Source organism: Erpetoichthys calabaricus, chromosome 14, assembly GCF_900747795.2.
Source record: "Erpetoichthys calabaricus chromosome 14, fErpCal1.3, whole genome shotgun sequence".
NCBI classification, from domain to species: Eukaryota; Metazoa; Chordata; class Cladistia; order Polypteriformes; family Polypteridae; genus Erpetoichthys; species Erpetoichthys calabaricus.
The window spans coordinates 25885399-25910801 of NC_041407.2; the positions used below are offsets into that span (position 1 = coordinate 25885399).

The 25403-nt window shown below is 40.6% G+C and overlaps 1 protein-coding gene across 1 annotated transcript in view; it reads left to right on the plus strand.

The window, feature by feature from the left end:
* The first annotated feature begins 2685 nt into the window (after positions 1-2685).
* Positions 2686-25403, plus strand: part of smurf2 (SMAD specific E3 ubiquitin protein ligase 2) — a 66468-nt gene continuing 43750 nt past the window's right edge. The window contains exon 1 of the mRNA XM_028818956.2: positions 2686-3109. Coding sequence (XP_028674789.1) covers positions 3058-3109 — 52 coding nt within the window. The 5' untranslated portion in view covers positions 2686-3057. The remainder of the gene's footprint in view (positions 3110-25403) is intronic.

Genomic DNA, 25403 nt, shown 5'->3' on the forward strand with positions numbered 1-25403 from the left:
TTAGTGTTTCGCAGAGAGAATGTGCAGCATTGTTCATAATGGCATTCAGTTTTGTCTTCTCTTCCCACTCCCTCCAGGGGGTCAAAAGTGTGCCTCATGAGTGAGCTGCTGCTTCTATAGTTATCTGGCATAACAACGTGGGTCTTTAGATTGCCAGTCCCTTCACTATATTCTGTCCTATCCTCCTCCTTTTCATTTCTTGGTATGATTTACTGTATTTCATATAATAGAACATACCCTGCCTTGGTATTCCTCTTGATTTTTCCTATCATTTTACCCTCCAGCACAATTCTCATCAATTTCTCTTGTCTTAGTCTGCATCCCATCCACTCCTCACGGTTTCAAGTGTTCTGTTATTCACCAGCACTTTTTCATTAGGCAATTTAGCCATTCCACTGATCTTTTCCATCCTTCTCTGTAGCCACAGTTTAAATTCTTCTTCTATCCAGGTGCTTCCTGTCGTTGGTTGCTATATGGTTGTGAGATGCAGATGCTATGTAATGACTTGAGATGAAGACTGGACTACTTCAGTACTGTGTCCCTTCAGAGAATCATTGAGTACAGCTGGTTTGACTTTGTTTCAAACGAGCAGTTGCTCACAAAGTCCCGAATGAGGCACATTACCTGCATTAAGGGGGCATAGGATACAGCACTATGGTCTTGTGTGATTTCCACCAGTCTTAATTCCGCTTGTAGGATCCTTATTGTTGAGGACCAGGCCAAGAGACGTCCACAAAAAAACCTGGCTGTGGCACATAGATGTTCATTTGTGGAGGGTGTGACTGGACTGTCTCGTGTGAGGGTGTTGTGCTGCCATCTGAGATCCTGAGCTGCTTCATGGTATGGTGGGTGTGGCAATGCACTGTACCAGCACATCTGTCCCAAACTTTTAAATAGTTTGATATTGTGGACCTCTCGTGAATTAATGTTCCCAGTCCAGTACATAATAGTGTTAAAAAAAAGCAGCTGGCCAACACAGTGTTACAGAAGATGGGAAGGATGTCATTGCCAACATTAAAGGAACACAGTCTCTTAAAAGCCTACTTTTCCTTTTCTTATGTTGTTCCTGCATGTTATAAGACCAGTCCAGCCTGTTGTTGATGTGGACCCCCATGAATCTGTAGCAATGCACCACCTCCTCTCCTTTAATAGTGACTGGGTGTGGAGGCACCTTGGTATAGTGAACGTCAATAACTAATGCTGTGTTTCATTTGAAGTGAGAGGTTAGAATTTTCAACCGGAACATCCCCTTATGTCAGATTTCCAACTCTGAAACTCCGGCCTGGTCTGGCAAGTCTAAGTTTGTTCATGTGATGAAGCAAGTAGAACAAAGATTTTCTTGGGCACGTCCATATTGATTTTACTGGAACGTGATCAACTCGGTGTGACATTCCCAACTCCAACATCTAAGGTAAACTTAATGCAGCTCAAATCTTTGGTTTTACTGATGTGTTTAGTTGCAGACAATTCCTTCTGCACCAAGAATCAAAATTTTCCACCTGACTCTTATATATTACAGATGCACCCTATAAGTGCAGAATCATCAAGAGAATTTCTTCAAGTGTCATGAACTGGTGGTGTAGTTATAGTCTGAGGTGTATAGAGTGAAGAGAAAAGGTGGCAGGACTGTTCTTGGTCTTACAAACTCTGGTGTGTCCAAATTATCCAGGCACCTGGCAATCGAGTTCAATGTCCACTAGGCTATTCCAACAGCATATCTCTTGAGCTTACCCCTTAACAGGGATGGCTGGATGGTATTGAAGGCACTAAGGAATTCAAAAAAGCATACTTGTCACAGTGCTGCTAGCCTTGTCCAGCGGAGAATAAACCTTGTGGAGCCGATAGATTACTTAGATAATTGCACCCTCTACTCCAGTCTTTGATAGGCAAACTGCAGGTGGTCTACCATAAGTGGACTTGTATTGTCCAGAACCAGCCTCTTAGTCCAATAAGAAAACTGCATTGGGTCTAGGTGGTCTATCTCAAGAGGACTCATATAATCCACGACCAGCCTCTCGAAGGTCCTCTTGATCTGAGACGTAAGTGCCACTGGTCTATAGTCATCAGGTGTAGAGGCGCCTGCCTTCTTTGGAACAGGAACAATGCAGGGCATTTCCAACACTTTTTGCACTCTTAGTGACAGACTAAACAGAAACCAGAGGATGCCACAAGGCCTTAAACTCTCGAAGACTGACTCCATCTGATCCTGCAACTTTTCCTGTGTGTAGCGTCCTCGGTTCTCTCCTCACTTTGTCATTAGTTATGGACGGCCCATACTGCTGGTCAGAATTGGTCTCATCACTGGCCATTCCAGGCGTTGAAGAAGTAGGGATGGTGAGGATCAATTAAATATTGCAGGGCGTTTGACTTGTCCATATCCACTTCTAGTACTTGAGCCCTGGAACGCTTGATTCCAGTAATTATGCCCAATCTATTGCCGACATATTTCATGTTAATCTAACCGAGTTGTTTTCTTTTTATTTTAGTATTATGGACTTCCTTTACTTCACTCCATGACAGAACTTAAGGGACCAACGTATCATAAAAAAGTATAAATGAAAAGTACGGGATATTTTGCACGAACCTGCAGTCCAAAGTTGTGCTATTTCGTGTACTTTAAAGTTGCAGTCGAAACTGAGGCGCGCGTCCGTGATGCGAACTAGGATTAGACGTGCGCGTTCTCGCTTGATGACGGCAGCAACGCGCCGGCCCAGTGGAGCCGTGAGTATTCGGGGAGTCACTAGAAAGCTGCAGTCCGGTGAAGAGTACAGAAGAGCAGCAGGCCCACTTCGATCCAGCTGTGCAGATTTAGCGAGCACTTCTCGATCGCAGTGGGATTGCTCGGGTCGTGTAAGCGCGCAGAGCGCTGGGAGCGCAGTGTGTCATGGTAATGCTATGCACATCCGGGCCACAGCGCGCTGACTCCATTATTGTTCAGCGACAGTGAAACTGGAGAGAGAGAGAGAGAGAGCTCAAGTGCGGGGGGCGGGGAGCGTCGCGCAGCCAAACAGGAGGACACTTTCGGAGGGCCGCCGCGAGCTGGACAGCCTCAAGGACATGTCTAACCCTGGTGTACGGAGAAATGGACCCGTGAAGCTGCGTTTGACAGGTAAACGTTACCGGTGAACTAGGGGTACGGGGTTAACCCGTCGCCGCACGACCCTTTTGTGCCTAATAGTGCTCTTGCTTGCCTGCCTGCTTAGCGTCCGGCGGCCCTGCGTGCACGGGCGAGCGCGTGCGCGCGCACACCTCAGTTTCGGACTGTTTGCGCAAGTGTGTGCGTGAGACGCTTCGAGTTGTTGGTCTGTGTGAGACTTTGAGCCAGTTTTGTGTAGGAGTCCTTTTTGGAAGTGTTTCGGGGTATTCGGTGTACAGAGTGTGATTTGTGGTGTACACTAGTAACTTTGAAGAGTTATGATAAAGGGGTGGGGATCTGGTGTAGGTCGGTGTTTTTTTTTCCACATTTAGGGGACAGCTGTCGTATGTCTGTGACTTTCGGGAGTTTACGTGGATATTCGGTGTGTGCGGTTCAGATGACTCGAAAGTGTTTAAGTAGGCGAAAATCTACGTGTCCGTCAAAGTTCAAGGGGCTTGATATGTTGGGGGCTATTTCGGGAGTGCGTGGCATGTTGTATGGTCTCTGTGTATACGTGTGGGAAAGGTGGAAGCTCTGGGACTTTTGTACACTTCCCGGAGTGGTGTGCTTAATGGTTGCTTGGGACGCCTCCCTCAGAATTCAGGTGTGAGGTGGTCTTTTTGCCTGTTGTTTGAGAAGTTTGCCGTGTTTTTTTTTTTTTTTGTGTGTGTGTATGAGCTGCAAGGTGTTTAGATTAGAAAGATCATCCAGAGTTCAAGTATTTAGTCGAGTACTTTTTATTAAATCTGGCGACTTTTGAAAACATTCTTGTCATGTCAATTGCTCCCTTGTTAGAGGGGAGCTGTGTTTCGTAGTTCAGCCCTTCAGCTCACCAGACGACATACAATCAGAGTATTTGAAATTTCACTTCTTCCCCCACCCCACCCCATGCCCTCTTCCCAAGTATTATTTGCCACCAGCCAGACATGTAGATTTTTCCATCCATCTGCTTGTGTGTTCTCTTTCAGCTTCTTTGTTTGTATGAACCCTGAGGAGAGTAGCTCAGTCACTGTATATGTTTCCACCCACACATGCTCATGAAGTGCCAGTGGACTTTGTGTGCTGCTATGTGACCCGAGATGAGAGTGGTTGGACCACTGCCTTCTTTTTTTTTTTTTTAATTTTTTTTTAATTGAATTGCTTATTTCAAGGGGCGGGGAGTTGCCTGCTTGTAAGAGGTGAGCTGGCGAAATTTTTGGCATGCCTCTGAAGTTTGTGGTTTATTGAAGTCTGGCCTTTATGTTGTGGCGGAAACAGCTGGTGTGTAGCCGCCCTGGCGGGTTCAGACGAAGACAATTTCAAGAGGCTAACTTCTGACTGGCGTGAAAACCGTGGTCCGGTGTGGACAGTTTTGGTTTCAGAAGAGTCTCTTGTCCAAAACTTTGTAAGTTGAGAAGGGGGTGGTGGTGGTGGTTTTGCTCTCCACTAGACAGGAAGGATGCAATTAGCTGCTGATATGAAGAAGAGATTGACACTCTGCATCCTGGATATTGCAGGCTTTTGCGGTTCCTGTTGGCAGACACTTTTAGGACATGTCTACAAAGAAACATAAGTGAAGGGATTTTGATGGCTGGTGTGAATACTGAAAATCAGTGGATTAATTGTATGCTTGTTAAATCGGAGTTATGGTCAGTGAATGATTAGTTACTGACACCACGAGAGGAGATTCTGTTAGTGGTGTTTGCAGTTTGTGTCCATGAATACAGTTTATAATTAAAAATGATCAGCATTCTTACTGGTTTCCTTCACATACAATAATAATAAGTTTTATTTATATAGTGCCTTTCCAATGCACCTCACAGAGTTTCATAAAGAAACAGCAGGTTTGTGTAACATTGTGTACAGATGTTTTCTGAACAGAACATTAAAACGGATAGATACAGGATATACAAAAGCATTAAATAGAATAAAAGACAACAAACCGGAGTAAAATACTAAAAGCCTAGCAAATAACGTCATGTGTGATATAACACACACACAAATTATACTGAGCATATGGACAGAGAGGAAGACTGAAAGAGAAGGCAAAATGTCAGGTTAAGTTAAAAGCCTTCCTGAACAGAGGAGTATTTAGTTATTTTATAAAAGAATTAATTGAATCCGCTGATCTCATTAATTTCAGAAGGTCATTCCAAAGTCTGGGCGCTGTACAGCTGAAGGTCCTGTCAGAGTGCAGGTTAGTGTGTGGCACAACAAATGGCCAGAATCGGAGGACTTTAGTGGGCGAACAGGAGCAAAGTGATGGTGAGGGTCACTGATGTAGTCCTGTGTGAGGCCATTTAAAGCTTTATAGGATGATAGAATTTTATATTCAATCCTGTAAGACACAGGTAGCCAGTGGAAGTGAATTAGGATGGGTGTTATATGCTCACTGATGCTGGTCCACGCTGAGACTCTTGCAGCAGATGTGACATCCACCCCTGCTCTGTACTATCACAAAGTTTCTGAAAGTCGTCTGTGTGGAGTTGAGTGACAAAAATACAGAGGTAGTGGAAGTGTAATGAAGTGAGAAAGGAGATGTGTAGTTTAGTCACTTTGAGGGGTTCGGCTGCTGGACTTAACAGAAAACAGACGATGTTGGATTTGAATCTTGCCAGTTTCTCTGAAATTCTTTGTCCTAGCAGGACTATCTAACTGTCTATGTGACGAATGAGAAGTGAAACAAAAGGACACCTTTTTACTGGCTAACTGAATAGATTACAATGTGTAAGCAATCGGGGCAACTTAGGCCCCTTACTTCGGGCAAGTTGGACTACCACTTGCCTGAAGGTCTCGAGTTGCCTCGAAAGCTTACATATTGTAATCTTTTAATTTCGTCAATAAAAGGTGTCATTTTGCTTCACTTCTCATTGCATCCATAATGGCTAACACTGTACATCACCCTACTACTACCGACTGTGTGGGAAATGCTTTTCTGCACCTGATTTTCAGGGATTAGTGATGTTTGCAAAGAGGATTTGGGTTGCTGTGGTTTGGTTAAGATGCAAAATCCTACCAGTAAGACATATGGTGTGTTTTTCTTTTGATTTTTTTTTTTTAAGTGTGTTTAAATGCGATGAATAGTCCCAAGTAGCATCCAAGACGTAGCAAGAGTACATTCCAGTGTAATCCAGGTCCGTGATAATCAAGGCAATTATGCGGGGGTATCCTTGTTTTGCTGCTTGCTGTTTTTTCCCCCCTCTGGCTGCTTGGTAGATTAAGGTGAATTCTGAAATCCAAAACCTGACACCCCAGCAGATGACTAACAGACAGGATATATTGCTGTGCAGTGGCTCGGCTCTCTTGACCGAGGGCTTCTCTGTGAAGCTCAGTTTACATGAAGTTACTGTGATAACCAAGCGAGTTTCTCTCTATATTCGGGGGAAAAAAAACTGCCTCTCCTGTTTAATGCAATTATTGCATCTCTTCCCAAAGCATGCCTCATTGGACAAATGGGTCAGCTCCTTTCTCTTGGAAACAACTGGGAATAAAATGCTGTTAACAAGCCTGTGCTGTACATACATTGTGTTGTCTCATTAAGAAGTGAATTCAAATGGTCATTTAGTAATGTAAAGGTCATGTTTTTTTTAACTACTGGTAATTTAAATACTAATTTTATGAATAGGGTCAGAGCAGTTGAAGGAGGTGATGGTGAAGACGGGCCTGTTGGGCAGACAGGATGGCGATAGTTATGACTCTTCAACTATACAGAAAGAGAAAAATGTGCCAAAAGTCAGCAGCCACTAAATATGGCCCATGAGCCTTTTGACAACCGTCAACCCTTGGCAGTGTGGGGGAAGAGTGTGATGCAAAATTTGTCTCGTCAGAGTGGCTCATTCTGCAAGTCAGAATACTGAAAGAGGCTCCAGTAGGCTGCCTGCCTCATCTGGGACGTGGCATTCTGTGCAGAGTTTGTATTTATGTATGTGTGTGTGTGTGTGCTTGTTTCTTGAGTTTTCTTTTTGCTTTTACGCCTGTCTCCATCTATTTTTAACAGCTGCTTCCTGAGGACAACATAGTGTTTGAAAGCAGACAAGGAGGTAATGAGAAATTATTGAGCTTAGCCACATGCCCAACTGAAATGCCAGTGTAAAGTCGCAGCGTCCTCCACCCCTTTGGGTTGAAAGAAGTATTTTCAGAGGGCTCTGTGTGTATCTGAACACCATGTGATTTGGGGGATTAGGGTGGGCAGTTGAATAGGCGACACTTTTACTGACATAAGAGAAATGGGATGTATGTGGGTGAGGTGACTGCTGCGCCTGTCCATTTCCCGCAGATGAGTGGTCTGTTTACATTTCTGTAATATCAAATTTCTAGCAGGTTTCCTTGAACATGAAAAATATCAGTACTTCCTTTAAAGGAAATTTCTTGCCAGCAGAGAAGTCTGGAGGGGTGGGCAGTCCTGGAAGGCTTTGTTTGTTTGTTACTTCTAAAACTCTCCTCCCTGTTTGACCCTTCCCCTGTCCCTCCTGGCCCTGAATCAGGTACATTTGAGAAGCCCCTTGTGTGTGCATCTGTCGTTTTGGGCAGACAAGTGGACGACTAGGGCTTCCTCTGCTGATTCAGAAAGCATATTACCCTGTGCCCCCTCCCACCACCACCACCAGTGTTGCTGTCTGGACTGTCTGCTTGTGGCGTCGCTCTGTGCTGCCGGCCAAGTCTGGAGCGCTTATGCCAGAGAAAGCGAAACTGTCGAGACCTGTTTACATTCCTGGAAGTGAAAGAGACCTCCTCACATATTGGATCTTCTTTAGTAAGAGCAGGGGTCTTCCCCAGAGTGTTGAGCAAGATTTGGAGTATTTTGTTTAGCTCTAATAGTTTGTGGCATTGCTTTGGACCCTGACTGGCCCTTTTGAAAGGCAATTTATGGAAAGGAGTTGTAAATATGTCAGTTAGTGGCTGTTTTATGTACATTTAAGAATGTCGTATGAAGTGAGCCCACTTTGTCAGGCCACGGCAGACAACAAAAAAATGGTGTTCTTCAGGTGACTGATCCCTGCAAAATCAGTGTCCTGGCAGCTGCCGCCAAATAGGAAATGATTCATCGTCTTTGAATGGGATGAGATCTGTATGGGGATGATTTTAAAAATTCAAGCAGTTCTCTGTGTTGTAGAGCCTCTGAGGGGTGAGCTTCCCTCTCTTTCTTACTAATTGGTCAACCCCTTTTTTTAATTTATTAGCATAATTTTTATGGTGTTTTATAGGGACCAAAGAATTTCACAACTTTTTTTCTTCTTTAAGCTTGACACAGACAATGTAAATTGCGTCCGTTATGTCAGAGGTGTTATGAAGGGCATGTCCAAAGATGTTACAGCATAATGACGGCGTAATGGTTAAGCTGCTTATCCTGTGTATGCCTAAGGGACACCTGAAATTAGCCAGAGGTAAACAGGAACCTTAATTAAGCCATTTATTAGTTATTAATCACATAAGCTTGATACAAGCAAGTATACTGTATTAGGGTCAAATGTTCTAACAAATACCTTGACATTAAAAATTGTGTTTACACTGGAAATTCATATGTATCCATAAAGCAAGCACAGTGACTTTATGTATAATTTGGCACATTTACTTTAATACATTGATGTTTAAAAATTGCAAAACAGACTTTTGGTGGGGCCAAAGATTTGCTTTGCCAGGCAGCCCAAAAATATTTGGGTTTGATTCAAGTTCACCACATTGTGCCGGTGAACAGCCTGCAAAAGTCCATTGAGTTCATATTGTGCATTTGAACTCCATCTGGCTTTATTTATGCTAGTTCATGCAGACGTGTGTAATAATGTGCAAAGGTCTTGGGCTACCAAACAACATCATTTTCTGAATAGTGTTTACTTGTGCCTGAAAATACCTGCTGCCATTAGAATAAAAAGTAATGAGCATGTTTATCATAAGACAGTATTTCTGTGGTCTCCTTTTGAATGTAAAACTGAAGATGTTCATCTTTGGTATACTGCTGTATGTATATATAGTAGTCCTGTGACTAATTCTTCCAAGAATTTCTTTATTCCCCCAAGAGCTTTTAAACTTTTATTTTGACTTTGACATTGCTTTTTTGCTCTTTACCCTCTTCAAGTGATCCCACACAGCTTCCATTGTATTCAAAGCTCCCAGGTGTTCTGTCTGCAGACTTCTACACTGAGTAAATCTTGTGCTTGCAGTGCATTTGGGGGAGGAAGAGGGTCATGATTGTCCTGAAGGTACAGTGTGATCAATCAAAATCTTTTTCTGTTTCTTAGTGGTCGTCATTCCATCTATTTTGACCAGATCCCCTAAAACCATTGGCTGAAATTCACCCAGACCATGGCAAAGCTTCCACCAGAAGGCTGCAGATAGGCATCCGTGTCATTCACATCCACTCTACGTCTGACATAGTTGTGTATTTGTGAATCAAAAATGGCAAATTTGTACTCCTCACTGTATTAGACGTTATGCCACTGGATGTCACTCCGTGCTTTTTGGGTTTTCTTGTACTGCAGTCTCTTCTTCTTGCCTTTCTGCAAAAATGGATTCTTTGCTGCAACACACCGTACAAGACAATTTCTTGTACACCATCTTTATTCTCTTGCTGTCTGAGGTAAGAAAAGAAAATAGAAATGCAAAGAATCGCTTATCTAGAAGTTAATGTAGGAAGAAATTAACACTTTGAGGGCTAAATGTTTCTCTCCAAAAAACTGTTTTCTGAAAAGCGCACAAAGCAATGGTGTCACACACAAATCAACATAAAACGTATGTTGCTGCATGCTGTGGCTGCTGTTGGCGCCTGTTTGGTGTCTCTGGCAGCAGCGGCTGCGCTGGGTCAGCTCAATGTTCAGCAGGAATGTGTGACGGGCTGTCTTTCTTCGCACCTCCAGTGGTAGTCGTAGTGCGACACATTCTGGTTTGTACCTCTTGTCATCGTAAGTGGCGGTCCTCCCAGTGGGGGCGGAGTGGTGGCTCTGAGGCTAAGGGTCTACACTGGCATCCCGAAGGTTGCTGGTTCGAATCTCCATCACTGCCAAAAGAGATGCTACTCTGCTGGGCCCTTGAGCAAGGCCCTTAACCTTCAATTGCTCCAGGGGCGCTGTACAATGGCTGACCCTGCGCTATGACCCCAAGGGGTATGCGAAAAGATACATTTCACTGCGTGTTGTCCTGTATAACTATGTATGTGACAAATAAAGAATTATTAGGAGAACTTTGTCAATAGGCACATCAGCTATACAAACGTGTTCAGCACTACAATCGGTTGGTGAACAATCGGATGATGCCAGTACCTCACTTTCATTTTCGATCTCCATCTCTAGATCACTCATCAAAATTGGAGGGTGACGCATCAGAGTCCAATTCAGCAGTAATATGCTAAATGTCATCCACGGAGTATTTTGCTTTTGCACATTCGCTTTGGTCTCTCGCCAGATGTCGATGCCATTTTAGAGGTTGTTTGCTCTTTGCTACTCACGGACACACAGGGAGTTGAGGTCAACAAAGCTAGCTTTCATTCTAGCAAAGAGAGTTGAACTAAAATGTAACATTGAGTTTTGTTACAGTTTACAGCTGATTACAGTCTACTACTCCTGAATTTCAACTAAAGTCGACATCTGACTTGAAAGAGTTAATTATGTAAGCATTAATGTGTAAGAGTGTAGCGAGAACAATCTGTCCTCAGTATTTACATTAAACTTAAAAAGAACCTCACAGCTGCACATTATAATAATTCAGTGTTTTTCTAACACTGATCAGACTGCTGTCTGTTGTATTCTGTAGTGCCAGCAATTTTACCTTCAGACTCTCCATTGGGTCCTTCATTGAAAAAGGTTAGATTTAAGAAATGTACAGAGACGCTCCATAGCCAGCAGCCAATAGGACACTGATCTGGGACTTAGTACGTCACTATTGAGCCACCACAAGTCTGTTTGGGCCACATTTTTACCTACATGATATTTTAAATTACTAAAATAGGGGCAAGTATTTAATGTAGTCTATTAATGCACATATTTGCATTCTGTTGTCACTAATTTTTGTGTAACATTCACATCTACAAAAATATTTAACAACTGGATAACTTGACATTTCGAAGTAACAAAAAAAAAAAATGTAAAGCTACTCCAACTTTTAAATCTGTTAACTAAAGCAGGCATCACCTTACAGGACTTCTAGTCGGAGGGGATGTCAAACTTGATGGTTGCAGTTGCTGACCTCATTGCGTGAGGATGTCCGAGTACATGACTGTGAATCACAAGGGATACCAAACTACACAACTCCATTATGACTTTCCATCACAGGATCACAATTACAAAGTATCATGAGTGGACCCCTTTTTCTATGCACCAACAATATGCACCCTGATTGCGCTGGTGCTGTGTATGACTGCTTTCCAGGTATAAGGTATGAGTTCAAGTGGAATTTTTTTTTCTTCCATTCTGTCATGGTATGTTAAACATCAGACAATCAAGCCTGTCTTCTGTTTGCGAGGTCCACAACATATGCTTGTCTGTTTTCTTCTCATTGCACTTTAAGCTGAGCATTACTTGTCTTGCAAGTTGCACTAAGAACACACATGATAGCAAACAGCATCCGAAATTCTTTACAAATACATTTGGTGGCCGTGTTACAAGTGTTTATATCTATTTATTTATTTATTAATTTTTTTACAGTTGGAGCTCAGACAGGTTAAGTGACTCACTAATTGTTACACACAGAACTAACAGTTGGTAGAGACTAAACCAGTCACCTTGGCCATACTGCAGTCTCTAAACAGCTTTTGGTACCCAGCGGTTGGTACTTGGTATTGCTGGTATCTGTTGGCAGTGTAAAATTACAGCTGGGATCATAACTACATGCTTTGCAGCTAATATTGCAGTTGCCTGTTCAGTGTGTCAACATAGACCAATCAATCAGAATTCCCTACTTCTAAATCAGTGTTGCATATCTTCTAATTTATTTATAATTTAATGTTTGTTTTACTTGGAAGCACGAATGAGCCCCCGTGCACATTAAATTGCATGTTTTCCAAGTTTGAAATATTTTTGTTTTCTGTCTCTCAAATATTTGCTTTATGCTCTGATTTGTTTTGATTAAATGCTGCTGTTCAAGTGGTCATTTTTTAACCTTCTTAATCCAGACTAGGGTTTAGCTAGGGTTGATGGTTTGGAGCTTATCCCAGTCTTCATAGGGCGCAAGGCAGGAAGGAAGGAACAAATCCTGGACAGGGTGCCAGTCCGTTGCAGGGAGAACACACACAAATCATACATTAGGACCAATTTAGCATCACCAGTTCATTTAACCTGATGTCTTCAGGATACAGTACACCATGTATTTGAATGGTGCATTAGCTAATTTAAAGCAGTCTCCCATTTACAATTAAATAGACTACAGGTAATGCCAGTCCAGTTCTGGTCTCCTTACTGCGAGGTAGTTGTGCTACCACTGCTCCACCATGCCGCCCTTGTACAGAGATACACGTGCTTTTCTTAAATACTAGTAAGTTACTTAAAGCATTAGTTCTAGTCCATGATCTTAGCTTTGCTAAGTCAGCCAGCCACTCTGCTGCACTATATGCTTCCTGTAGTTCACCATGTTATACACAAGCAATGAACATTGTTGTGGAGTGCAAAAAAAGTCTGGCAAGTAATCCATCCATAATAACATCACCTGTTCTGAGAATGGGATGTGTTGACCGAGGGAGTACATTTGTCACAGAGGAAGTGTTGGGGGTGTCATCCAGGTCTCCTCTTTTAATGTTTACACAGTCCTTAACTAAAACAGTTCAATGGCATGTTCAGTAAAGCTAATATAAAAAAAAAATGGGTTAACCAAAATTAAATTAGGTTTTGTTGATCTTTTTCTGTGGTACTTCCAGTTTCAGGTAGGAGCTCCAGTCATGTCCGCTCTCTCCTGAGTGAGACACACCATGCCTGGAGCGTCCCTCTCTTTTATAATGGAGGGACTGCAGTGGGCGGAGTCAGTTCCCTTCTGTGGGCCGTTTTTCAGCACTGTAGGAGAAAGGGAGATTGTTACCATTGGCGACCACTCCTCTCATATCCCGATTATTTCAGATGAGCCTGCAAGGCATATACCTCAGACACACATGCGTGACACGGGGTAACTTGATTAAAATGAAATTCATGCCAGTGCCACCGCAGAACATAGAAAAGAGGAGAAATTTTTGTAAGGGCCAATTTAATGGCTGATAGGTTTGTCAGAATGTAACATAATAAGTCCAAACAGCAGCTCCAGTTAGAATATGCTATGCTATACTAATGAGTCTTCTACCGTCATTTAAATACTGGGAATGGTGGAGCCTCTAATATTGGTAGGTAGACCATTTCATAATTAGGGCCCTGCAGCTATAGTAGTGTTATTTATCCTTTGAATTTTGAGCAGGGTTGTAACTTGAGTTTACAATGTATGATTTAGAATATGAGCATTAAGAAGCTTTGTAAGGTAAAGGTTGGGCTCTAAGCCATTTAGAAATTTAAAGTCAAAATGAAGGCTGTAAAATTTACTTTAAGGTGATCTAGAGGAAAATGTGGTGATTTAACAATAGGAGTAATGTAGTCATACTGTCTAATTACCATTGCTGCTTTGTTTTAAATTAACTGCATGGTAGTAGCTAAAGAGCCTAAATAGAACGAACTACAAGTCCGTTCTGATTGATATACATAAATGAACTAGTCTTTTGTGGATTTTTTTTTTTTTTAATTTTGGTGTATTTCTATGCTGGAGACAAGTATCAAAGTAAGAGGAAGTGACAAAGGCTAAATCAGTCTAACATCCATCCATCCATTTTCCAACCCGCTGAATCCGAACACAGGGTCACGGGGGTCTGCTGGAGCCCATCCCAGCCAACACAGGGCACAAGGCAGGAACCAATCCCGGGCAGGGTGCCAACCCACCGCAGGACACACACAAACACACCCACACACCAAGCACACACTAGGGCCAATTTAGAATCGCCAATCCACCTAACCTGCATGTCTTTGGACTGTGGGAGGAAACCCACGCTGACACGGGGAGAACATGCAAACTCCACGCAGGGAGGACCCGGGAAGCGAACCCAGGTCCCCAGGTCTCCCAACTGCGAGGCAGCAGCGCTACCCACTGCGCCACCGTGCCGCCCAAATCAGTCTAACAGTACCATAAAAAAGCAACTTTCACTAAAGCTCAGTAACATTATATCTCTGCAACATAATTTAAAAAGCAGTTTGGTGCCGGTCATATTCTTGGCGTTTTCTTTTTTGGCTAAAGGCAGTAAACACTGTGCTACAGAATTGGGATGCCGTGATACCAGAGATTTTGTAGTTAATACCAATGAAATTTCCTGATATTTCATACCTATTCAACACCATAGCAAATAAATCACTTTCATTTCATTGAAAGTACCTCCATTATTCAAGTGAACAATTGTGCACCTTTTTATGTAATACAATATAAAATTTATCAATTTTAATCTTAACAGAAAATTTAAAATACTAGTATAGTAGTAGTTGCTCTGCTATCATTTAAGGAAAACTAGTATTGACATTCATAAATATGAAATTACTTGCATATTGTAATTTTTTTAGTTAGCCAATAAAAGGTGTCATTTTGCTTGGCTTTTCTCTCTAATGCAAACCTTGAATTTAGTGTTTGATAGGTAAGTGAATTCCCTCTGAGTAATAACAAGTTTCTGTGTGTTATCATTGGGGGGGATTTCAGCACAGGATTTATGAACAAATCATATCATTGTAGACAGCTTGATTTATCTTACCATGTGCAATTTTATTCTGATATTCTCTCTCCAAAATACTGTCAATTCTAAAAATTAAAAAAAAGTATTGAATTGGTGAATTCCAAGATAATTCAGGATAGTTTCATTTAAATAAACTCTTTAAAGCCGTTTTAATAGGTTAGGAGTATGGACCCGAGTGTAGCCTTGTAACGGGTGACACCTCAGCACCATAATTTGAATGGATAGAACAGTGTGAGGTTTTCCTGCCACCAACCCCCGAGTTTTCCCCTGTAAGTTGGAGGTCTTGCTTACGAGGCTGGATGGATGCAGGTTAATGTCACAGCCAAGACGGAGCAATTGCAGTTTAAGGGCCTTGCTCGAGGGCCCAGTGGAGTGGAATCGCTTGTGGCATTTAGGAGATTCGAACCAGTAATCTTCTGATTGCTGGCGCAGATCCCTAGCCTCGGAGCCACCACTCCGTTTTAGCAACATCATACTTTTAAAATCTGGTTTGTCAGAAAATTCCTGTTAGGCTTCTAACGTGCTATTTTAAGATTTATATCTGCATCATTAGCTGGATTTTAAAAATTACTAAACAATAATTTAATGAACAAATTCAAATTGCAAATGTCACAAGTTCCTGCTGCTTTAATCGTTCAAATCTGTCCCTTTGATACATTTGTCTCAACTTTAAGGCTTGCTGTGTAAAGTCATTCTTGTCCGTTTTACATGACTCTTATTATTCAAGAACTCTTTGTTGTTCTGTTTTCGGAGTATTGTATATGAGTGATCAGACTTTAATTTCTTAACTTGCTTAATAATCCGGAATTAAAAACTGTAGTCCTGTTTAATTGTAATTGGGAGACTGCTTTAAATTAGCTAATGCACCATTCAAATGTATGGTATACTGTACATGTATATGCTTTCTCTGAGTTCATCACATTTTAGGGATTATACTAATGAAAATGAATTTGCTATCAAATACTAAATGACTGATCCACATTTTGCATTTTTAGATTTGTATTTAATGTCTTTTTTGTCTGTATTGCTATAACTGTGTATCTCTGCAATGTGTTTTGGTGCACTTTAAAGCACTAAATTAATTTTATTTTGATATTAACAAATATAACGGCTCATTTCATTTTTGGTGCAGATAAGCCAAGTAGCTGCTTAATTTAAAGCTTAGCTTTGACTTGCTACAACTGTTGTTAGCACTGCCGGTGGTGCCGTCTCATCCCACAGTCCTATATGCGTAGTTAAGCATGCGTGCAGAGTTTTCCCCTGCAACCTTGAACTCTATATGCTAGTTAGAAAATGAATGGACGCTCGGATGGATATCTGTAGACGTACAATCATTGAATGAATGCAAAGCCTCATTCTTTATCTGGATTGTGTGGGATATAGTATTAAAAGGCGGTTATCAGTTCTTGTGACATCCCTATTACAAACTAGTTCACCTGTAAAGTATTGGTATGATTTTTTTTTTTTTTTTTAAATATAAAAGAGAATTAATTGTTAAGTATGCATATGACTTTTTACTAAGCAAGACATTTATTAAGTATGCTTAACTGTTTTCAAGCTATACTGTAATTGTTTCATTGTTAGTGGTTGTGTGTTACTTTTTTGGTAATAAGTTTATTGTTATGTACAGTCAAAATAAAAAGTATGTGAACCCTTTGGAATTATCTAGTTTACTGCATGAATTGGTCATTAAAAGTGATCTGATCTTCATCTAAGTCACGGGTCCTGATCTACACAATGAGCTTAAGCCAATGACACACACAAAATTCTACTCTTTCGTGTCTTTATTTTATAAACGCATTCAACGTTCACAGTGGTAGTGGAAAAAGTAAGTGAACCTTGGGATTTAATAACTGGTTGACCCTCCTTTGGCAGCAATGACCTCAACCAGGGGCTTCCTGTAACTGCAGATCAGACCTGCACATCATGCGGTGGGGGGGATTTTAGCTCATTCCTCCCTGCAGAACTGCCTTAACTCTTCCATATTCTTTGGTTGTCTTCTGTGTATGGCTCCCTTCAAGTCATTCCGCAGCATCTCAATAGGATTGAGATCTGGGCTCTGACTGGGCCACTCCAAAAAGCGGAGTTTATTCTTCTGAAGCCATTGTGCTTTGGATTTGCTGTGATGTTTGGGGTCATTGTCCTGTTGCATCACCCAGCCTCTTCTGAGCTTAAGTTGACGGACAGACATCCTCACATTATCCTGGAGAATTCATTGATAAACTTGTGAATTAATTTTCCCCTCAATGATGGCAAGCTGTCCAGGCCCTGATGCAGCAAAGCCAGCCCAAATCATGATGTTCCCTCCACCATACTTTACTGTAGGAATGATGTTTTGATGTTGAAATGCAGCTCCCTTTTCACACCAAATGAAATTCTGCTTGTTCCTCCCAAATAGTTCAATTTTGGTTTCATCACTCCACAAAATATTTTCCCAGTACCGTTGTGGAGTGTCCAAGTGCTCTTTTGCAAACGTCAATGTTCAGCAATGTTCTTTTTTTGATAGCAGTGGCTTCCTTCTTGGTGTGCTGCCATGGACTCCTTTCTTCTTCAATGTTTTGCATGTAGTTAGCCAGTTCGAATGACTTCTTAAAGTCCTTTGCTGTCACTCTAGGATTCTTCTTTACCTCATTGCTGACATTACATTGTGGTCTTGGGGTCATCTTGGCAGAGCGCCCACTTCTAGGCAGAGTAGCCAGAATGCCAGATTGTCTCCATTTATAGACAACTTGCCTAACAGTAGACTGATGAATATCGAAAATCTTTGAGATGACTTTGTAACCCTTTCCAGCCTTATGTAGATTAATAATTCTCGATCGTAGCTCTTCAGACAGCTCTTTTGTGTGAGGCATGATTCCCATCTGGATATGCTTCTTGTCAAAAACTCAAACTTTGTGTTTATCAATCAAAGTCATTCTGGGCCACACCTCTGAACTCGTTTCATTAAATGGACTCCAGGTGTGCTAAATTCGGACTGCAATGAGCTTTTTGAAAAATCATTAGCTTAGGGTTCACTTACTTTTTCCAACCTTCAGTTTCACAGTTTGAATGATTTATTCAATATGGTCAAAAATTCTCAGAATCTGTGTATCTTTAGTTATGGGAGACTGTGTTTGTTCATTATTGTGACCGTCATGAAGATACGACCATGTTTTATATGGGAATTAGACTTATAATTATTAGGGGTTCACGTACTTTTTACTTTGACTGTATGTGGCCAAACTGATATCAGAATGAGGTTTTGTGTATATTGTGTTAAAGCGTGGTTAATTGTTCATGTACTTTGTTATAGTACATAATTCATCATTATTATATTTAGCTACTACTGATGTTGTCCGAATTTTTAATTATACAATGATATTGTTTTCCAATTAATCCTAGTTGATCTTCTCCAGAGACGATGCACATGCCTGTTGTTATTGGGTTGTGTTTCCATATGCTCTCTGACTAGATGTCTGAAATATTTTACAATACCTGGACCACGCAAATCATCCATTTGGCAAGAAGGGCAGTTAATTGGATACACAGAGATTGCTGCTGGTCTTCATATGTGTATTATAGGAGGCAGCACCTATTATGGTATCCTCAAATATTTCTACCATATTCTCAACAACAGCAACTTGGCATGTGCTATAAAAAAATGGAACCTAGTTTGTGGCATTTTATTCTTTTTTCATCATGGTTTAAGTTTAAAAAAAAAACAAAAAAAAAAAAACATTGTAAATAATTAAGTATGGTGATTTACTTATGGACATGAAAATATTTTAAACATCTGACCAGAAAATGTTAATTAAACTTTAAATTTTAATTAAAGCATAATAAAATAGAGATAATAGGCTCAACACAAATACTACTGTCAAATTAGGAACATAAAAGAACTTGAGACAATTGAAGCCTTCATAGCTTTTAAAGCTAGATGTGATAGCTCAAATAGTCAGACCCACATTCCTGCTGGTAGCCATTTATCAGTCTATGCATTCTTAGTCTAAAAAACAAGAATGTTGACTTTCTCGGTTTTCAACCCTGAACGCTGAGAAGTAACAATCTGCCCTGCTATACTGAAGGCCCATTCAGACGGTACACTAGTCGGACAAATGCACAGATACTTTCATGCTAGTTTGGCCATCTGAGGGAATTGTCTTGCATTGTTTCACCACCAAATAAGAGGGTCCTCCTTTGCAACAAATTACTAATTTTGTGCATAGTGACTCATTGTGCCTTTAATTCTTTCATCTGCTGTTAGTGATGCCCAATGAAACGGGTTACTTTATTTTTCAAGGAAGACTGCCAAGAGATTTTTGTTTTTATGTGGAGGTATGCTGGTTTATGTTTGTCTTCATTTTCGACACTGATCCTCTGTCTGTTGACTCCTGCTTTATTTTGTCCAGAGTCTCCTGGAATTTGTTTTTGGTCTCCGCAGTAGTGGAGATCCAAAAATGTGGCAATGCGCATGTTGTTGTTGTCATACATTGGCTTAACTTTTGTTAAGCGCACCAGCTTTAATGTCTTGGGTTAATGTGGTGTTCCCCCACTTTCACAGCAGGAATGTCATCTTTAAGTAGCTGCAGCATGGGCACTCAGAAAGAAACAGTTCCACGGACTGTAATTCCATGGACTCTAATTCATGAATATCTTGCCATGTGAGAGCAACTGCCCTCCTATCATCAGTTAAAACACGCCTGATAGCAGGAGCCTGTTCTAAGATATGCTCCACCATCTTTTGTTTCAAGCCTATTGAGTAACACAATCCTGCGTCGGAGACCCCTATTCTCTAGATTAATTTTCTTTGAGTAGGCAGAATACATAGCTACGATCTTACCCAAATAAAATTGTAAAAATAAACACCGGATTCAGCTGGCAGAATGTCGAAGTGAATATTTTACCCTATGTATAAAAGCACATCTTATTTAAGTAAATGTGTTTTTACAAAGGTAACTGTAGCCTTAGACTAAGTATCCTACTTAAGTAGGGACTAATATTGCAATGCCCATTATCAGGTGAGAAATACAAAACCATACCAACTTTTAACGTTGCAAATTTACTGGTGAAACAATTTTTTAAAAATATGAATCAAAAACTATTTACAAGCCTTCCATTGTTATAACCATGGAAGACACCTTAACTTTCTACTCTTTGCATATGAGTTTGTCACCATTACTCCACCAAAACTGAATGGCCGCATGCCCATTTCCAGCTTGGCATTCCTTTCTCTCAATCAGCCTTGTTCTCCGCCGCATGTCACTCGGAGGGGACCTTGTTTGGAGACACTTTGACTACAGCTTCAAATTGGGGGTCTATGACATGAGCGATGATCCACATGTACAGTTCTGTGTTCACACTGGAGCACATGTCCATCATTAGAGAAACAAATTTCGCCTTCCTGTTAACTGCTTCCACCTCTGAATGAACTTTATTGTAATAACTGGGGATGGCAGTTTTTACAAAGTGTGTTTTTTGCAAACACTTCAATAGTAATTTGTTGTAATTGGGTGAGAGTTTTAAACTGCTCAGTGAAACTTCTGAACATTGTGGCATGCACCCCATGTTTGCTTGCATTCGTAGATTCAGCTGGGTGATTATACCCTGAGATGGGAGCGCAGATTTGTTGTGTTGCTAGGTTTTATTGTTGATTCTTTTTGCTGCCTCAATTTTTTTGTCTGGCTTAAAATTAAAAAACTAAAAACTGCCAAATAGCCACACTACTTTGATTCTTTGCAAACAAATCGGCCATCTTTCAATAGGTAGCAAGTGGTGGCTTGTTTCTAGTCCACCTTGTTCATGTTGCCTAGATCTGGAAACTCCCCATACCCCAGAGTGTGTGCAAATAAGCATTTTTCCAGTCGTCGCCTGAAAGGAAAAATATTATGAGTGTAAGGTTGGAAATATAATGATGATATTGCCATATCTGCAAGTCTAACATTCACAGGAGCACATGCCGCAGAAAGCGTGTAATCCAGAGAGTTGACTGATATTGCAAAATTATAAACCGCATACAGATGGATGATGGTTTTGGACTCTTTCAAAAATATAAAGATTTGCATTGATAAAAAGCGCAAGGTAGTGATCAGTTCAGATTTATTGTCATGTGTACAGAGTCCAATGAAATTCCTATTTGCACACTTGACCAATAACTCGGTTCAACATCTCTCTCTGGCAGTGCGAATCTGTCTCTCTGTAGGTTATGTAAAATATAACAACACAGAATATAATGTACAAAAAGTCCCTGCTTCCATGGTCCATGTTATAATGTATAGGCTAAATAAAATCTTGGGTGTTGTGATTTGAAAGTCAGCGGAAATCAACTAATCGTACAGCTGAAGTCACAGTTGTCGTACATGGCTGGGGGTCAGACCCGGCTGGGACGCCTGGAAGGACCAAGACTGGGCACATTTGTCCTCCGGACCACGAGGGGGCAACCGTCCTGGAGTAGAAGAGGCCCACGGAAGGGGAGCAGGAAGGCTCAGGACCGTTGGGGCCTCTGTTCACCGCCAGGGGGCGCCCCGAGCCTCTTGGAGTCCGGGACTTATGTACTTCCGCCACACAGATGGAGGATGATCCTTCCAGGGTCACCCGGAGTGCTTCCGGGTGATCTCCTGACGCTTCCGCCACACCAGGATGTGACGTCAGGTAGAGCACCTGGAGCTCATCCGGGTGAGGATAAATGGGGCCGCCTCCCTCCTGTCAGGGAGCTGGAGTCAGGAGCAGGACGAAGCTCCTGGAGAGAGAGGACAGGTGGCCCAGGGACGAGGAGAGAGAAAGCCCAGGAGAGAGGTGACTGGGGCTGAAGGCACTGTGGTTGTGTGGGACTGAGTGTTGTTGTGTGGAGTAGAAGAGAAATAAAGAAGTCTTTTGGATAAAGATGTGGTCTCAGACTGGTGGTGTCCGGGCGTATATCACACAGTTTATGTGGAACTGGTACTTTTTTGCATCTCTTTTGATTAATTGATTTAAATATATGAACATAAGTGTGTCCTACATGAGATTAATTCTCCATCCAGTGTAGGTTTCTTCTTTGTGTTTATATCCTGTCAAGATAGGCCCTGATTGTTTTCTACATTATGTAAGATGTTACATCAGCTGGACAACTAATACATTCCCATATTTTGGTTGATTTTTTTTTTTTTTCTTACTAACCGTGAAACATGTTAATCTTAAAGTGTTAGTAATGATACTTTTCTTGCATTTTCTTTTACATCTGCATATTCCCCCAGAATGCAAAACTCTTAAAACACATTTGTTTGTCCCATGATTTACCGCTCTTGGGATACTTTTGAACTATTGGCCGTTGTGATCTAATAGAACAATTAATAATGTAAAAACAAAAAATATAAGCAAACCTGCTTACTGAGAGTTACTAAAAAATAAAATAAGCAGAAACCAGAACAAGTTTGTATATATTTACAAAATAATTAATATAAAAGAAAAAAATGTATAATTCCACTCTGATTTTTAATAAGGCAACAACAATTTTTATAGGAAAAAAGTATTATGCATAAGACGAACAACTTCTCAAACCCACTCACATAGGATTTCTTTCGGCTTCTCCCGTTAGGGGTCGCCACACCGGATCATCTTTTTCCATACGTTCCTGTCCTCTGCATCTTGCTCTGTTACACCCATCACCTGCAATAAAAGAAGTACTTATAATTCAGTCAACATCTGTTGATTCCCAAAAGCTAGTTATGTGCCCACTTTAAATATCCCCTGCATAATAAAACAAAAATTGCACACTCAGAGCACTGAAGTTTTACAACTGCCAGTGGATCAGAACGAAAACACAAAGTGAATGTGTGAAAACTGAACAAGATTGAACATTAAGATCTATACAAAGTACAACCAAGAACAAACCATAGAAAAAGTGGAAAAAAGTGTCTCTGGATTCATCACTTATGTATATGATGTGGGGTGTAAATCAGGTCGACTGTCTTGGTAAACTGATGTGTTTATATCTTTCATTCTATTTTGATTCTGCTTGTGCTGTGTTATGTACCTATAGTCATGTCTTTAGAATGGAAGAATACCTTTAGTTATATATTAGGTCAAATTAAAGTAATATTGGGATGTGACCCTTAGAGTTCGACGACATGGCATCCAGAAGTATAGAATACTCCTGAAGCTTATAAGTATTAAACAATTATGTTGACTGAAGCTGCTAGTTCTCCTTCCCAACCCAAGATTATTGGGGATGTATTCAAAAAGAGCCCACTCTTTTCAAGGATAACTGAATTTTTTATCTAGGTGGTGCTCTGTACTTAATAAATGACTTAATGTCAGTAAATGACTTAATAATGACATGTCCGATTTACAGTCAAATTGATAGTTTACACCAAGAATATTCTAATACCATAGATAGTATGAAGTGTAATTCAGTATTGGAAGATTGTAAGAAATGTGTTGTCTCTTTTGAATCTGACCTTACAAACAAAAAAATGTAATAGAGCTACATGGGGTTATGCTGAGGGTTTTGTGCATAAATGCCTTGCTCCGGCTAGTACACATTGACAACATTCTAAGTCTAGGAAACATTTGGATTCTTCACCTGATTATTCTGCTTCTTCTTCATCTTCTTCGTTTTCTTCTACTGAGTATAATGTAGATCACACGATAATGGGCTCTTTTTTTAGACCAATGTACCTTAAGGTCAGGCAGACCTTATCGAGCACCCACCATTCATCACTTTGAAAGTCACACATGGAAGAAACGGGTCAGATTCTAAATTACTATTACAGTTACCAAGTGTCAAATTTCTGTTTTGTCTAATGGTCTTTCATTTGTACTTACCTTTATCAACCATTTAATACTTGTGTTGAATTGTTTAAGCTATTTAGGAAAATCTGCCTAAAAAAAAAAATAGATCACAAAATCTACATTTATGTCTCCTGGTCCTGTGACTTCAGAAATTGACACATGTTACTGTTTTGTTGTTAGAGATGTAGATAATGTGGAAAGTATCAAACACAAACCATTTACTAATATCTCCACAGATGAGTGGAATGCACTGAATTAAAAAATTATTCCAATATTATGATATTGGGGGGCTGCGATTGTTGTTATGGATACATCCCAATATGTACAGGAGGGTCTTGGACCTCATGTTACAAGCTACTTCAGAGAGGCAAAATGAGGAGTAGGATTTCTCTTATTAATTTCTATGATTAATCAAGCCATGTTGTTGAGTACAATTACAGAGAAACATGCAAAATTTTTATCCTTGTATCCCTGTTTTTTTTTTTTTTTTATATTTCACTGTTTGTGCCAAAGTAATATTTCTATATCGGAGATTCTGCATATTTCATATGGCTTCTACAGGATACTGTGAATGAGGATGGCCTAATTATGGTCACTTTGGACATCACTTTATACTAATATTTCTCAGGGTGATGCTCTACACATGATTCAAACTACTTTAATAATAATAATAATAATAATTTGCATTTATATAGCGCTTTTCTCACTACTCAAAGCGCTCAGCAATTGCAGGTTAAGGGCCCAACAGAGCAGAGTCCCTTTTGGCATTTACGGGATTCGAACCGGCAACCTTCCAATTGCCAGTGCATATCCCTAGCTTCAGAGCCACCACTCCGTCTTCAATAATAACTTTTATAATAATAATAATAACTACTATACTTGATTAATTTTCATTGTACAGCTTTCACATTTTGTTTTTTTTTTTTTTGTTTTTTTTTGCATTTAATAATAAGTTTTATCGTCCACACAAAAGAGTTGCGATGGGAGCTGCCTTTACCCCTAGTATAGCTAATCTATATGTCTCAGCCTTTGAAAAAGAATTCATTTTTTCTTTGAAAAATCTTTTCATTGATCATTTAGTAATTTGGCTTTGTTACATTGATACTTTTTTGATTTGGAAGGGTACTTCAGGGGAATTACAATGTTTCTTTAACTATATTAACAACTGTAATACACTTAATTATAGTGTTACATGTGTTTCATTTTTAGATATGAATATATATTGCTCAAATTAAAGGAACACTTTTTAACCTGAGTATAGCATCAAGTCAATGAAACTTCCGGGCTATTGATCTGCTCAGTTAATTAAGAGGGGGTTGTTAATCAGTTTCAGCTGCTTTGATGTTAATGAAATTAACAACAGGTGCACTAGAGGGGCAACAATGAGACCACCCCCAACACAGGAATGGTTTAACAGATGGAGACCACAGACATTTTTCCCTCCTCATCTTTTCTGACTGTTTTTTCACTAGTTTTGCATTTGGCTACGGTCAGTGTCACTACTGGTAGCATGAGGCGATACCTAGACCCTACAGAGGTGGCACAGGTAGTCCAACTTCTCCAGGATGGCTTATCAATATGTGTCATTGCCAGAAGGTTTACGGTGTCTCCCAGCACAGTCTCAAGGGCATGGAGGAGATTCCCGGAGATGGGCAGTTACTCTAGGAGAGCTGGACAGGGCCGTAGAAGGTCCTTAAGTCATCAGCAGGACCGCTGTCTGCTCCTTTGGGCAAGGAGGAACCGGATGAGCACTGCCAGAGCCCTACAAAATGACCTCCAGCAGGCCACTGGTATGAAACAAACAATCAGAAACAGACTTCATGAGGGTGG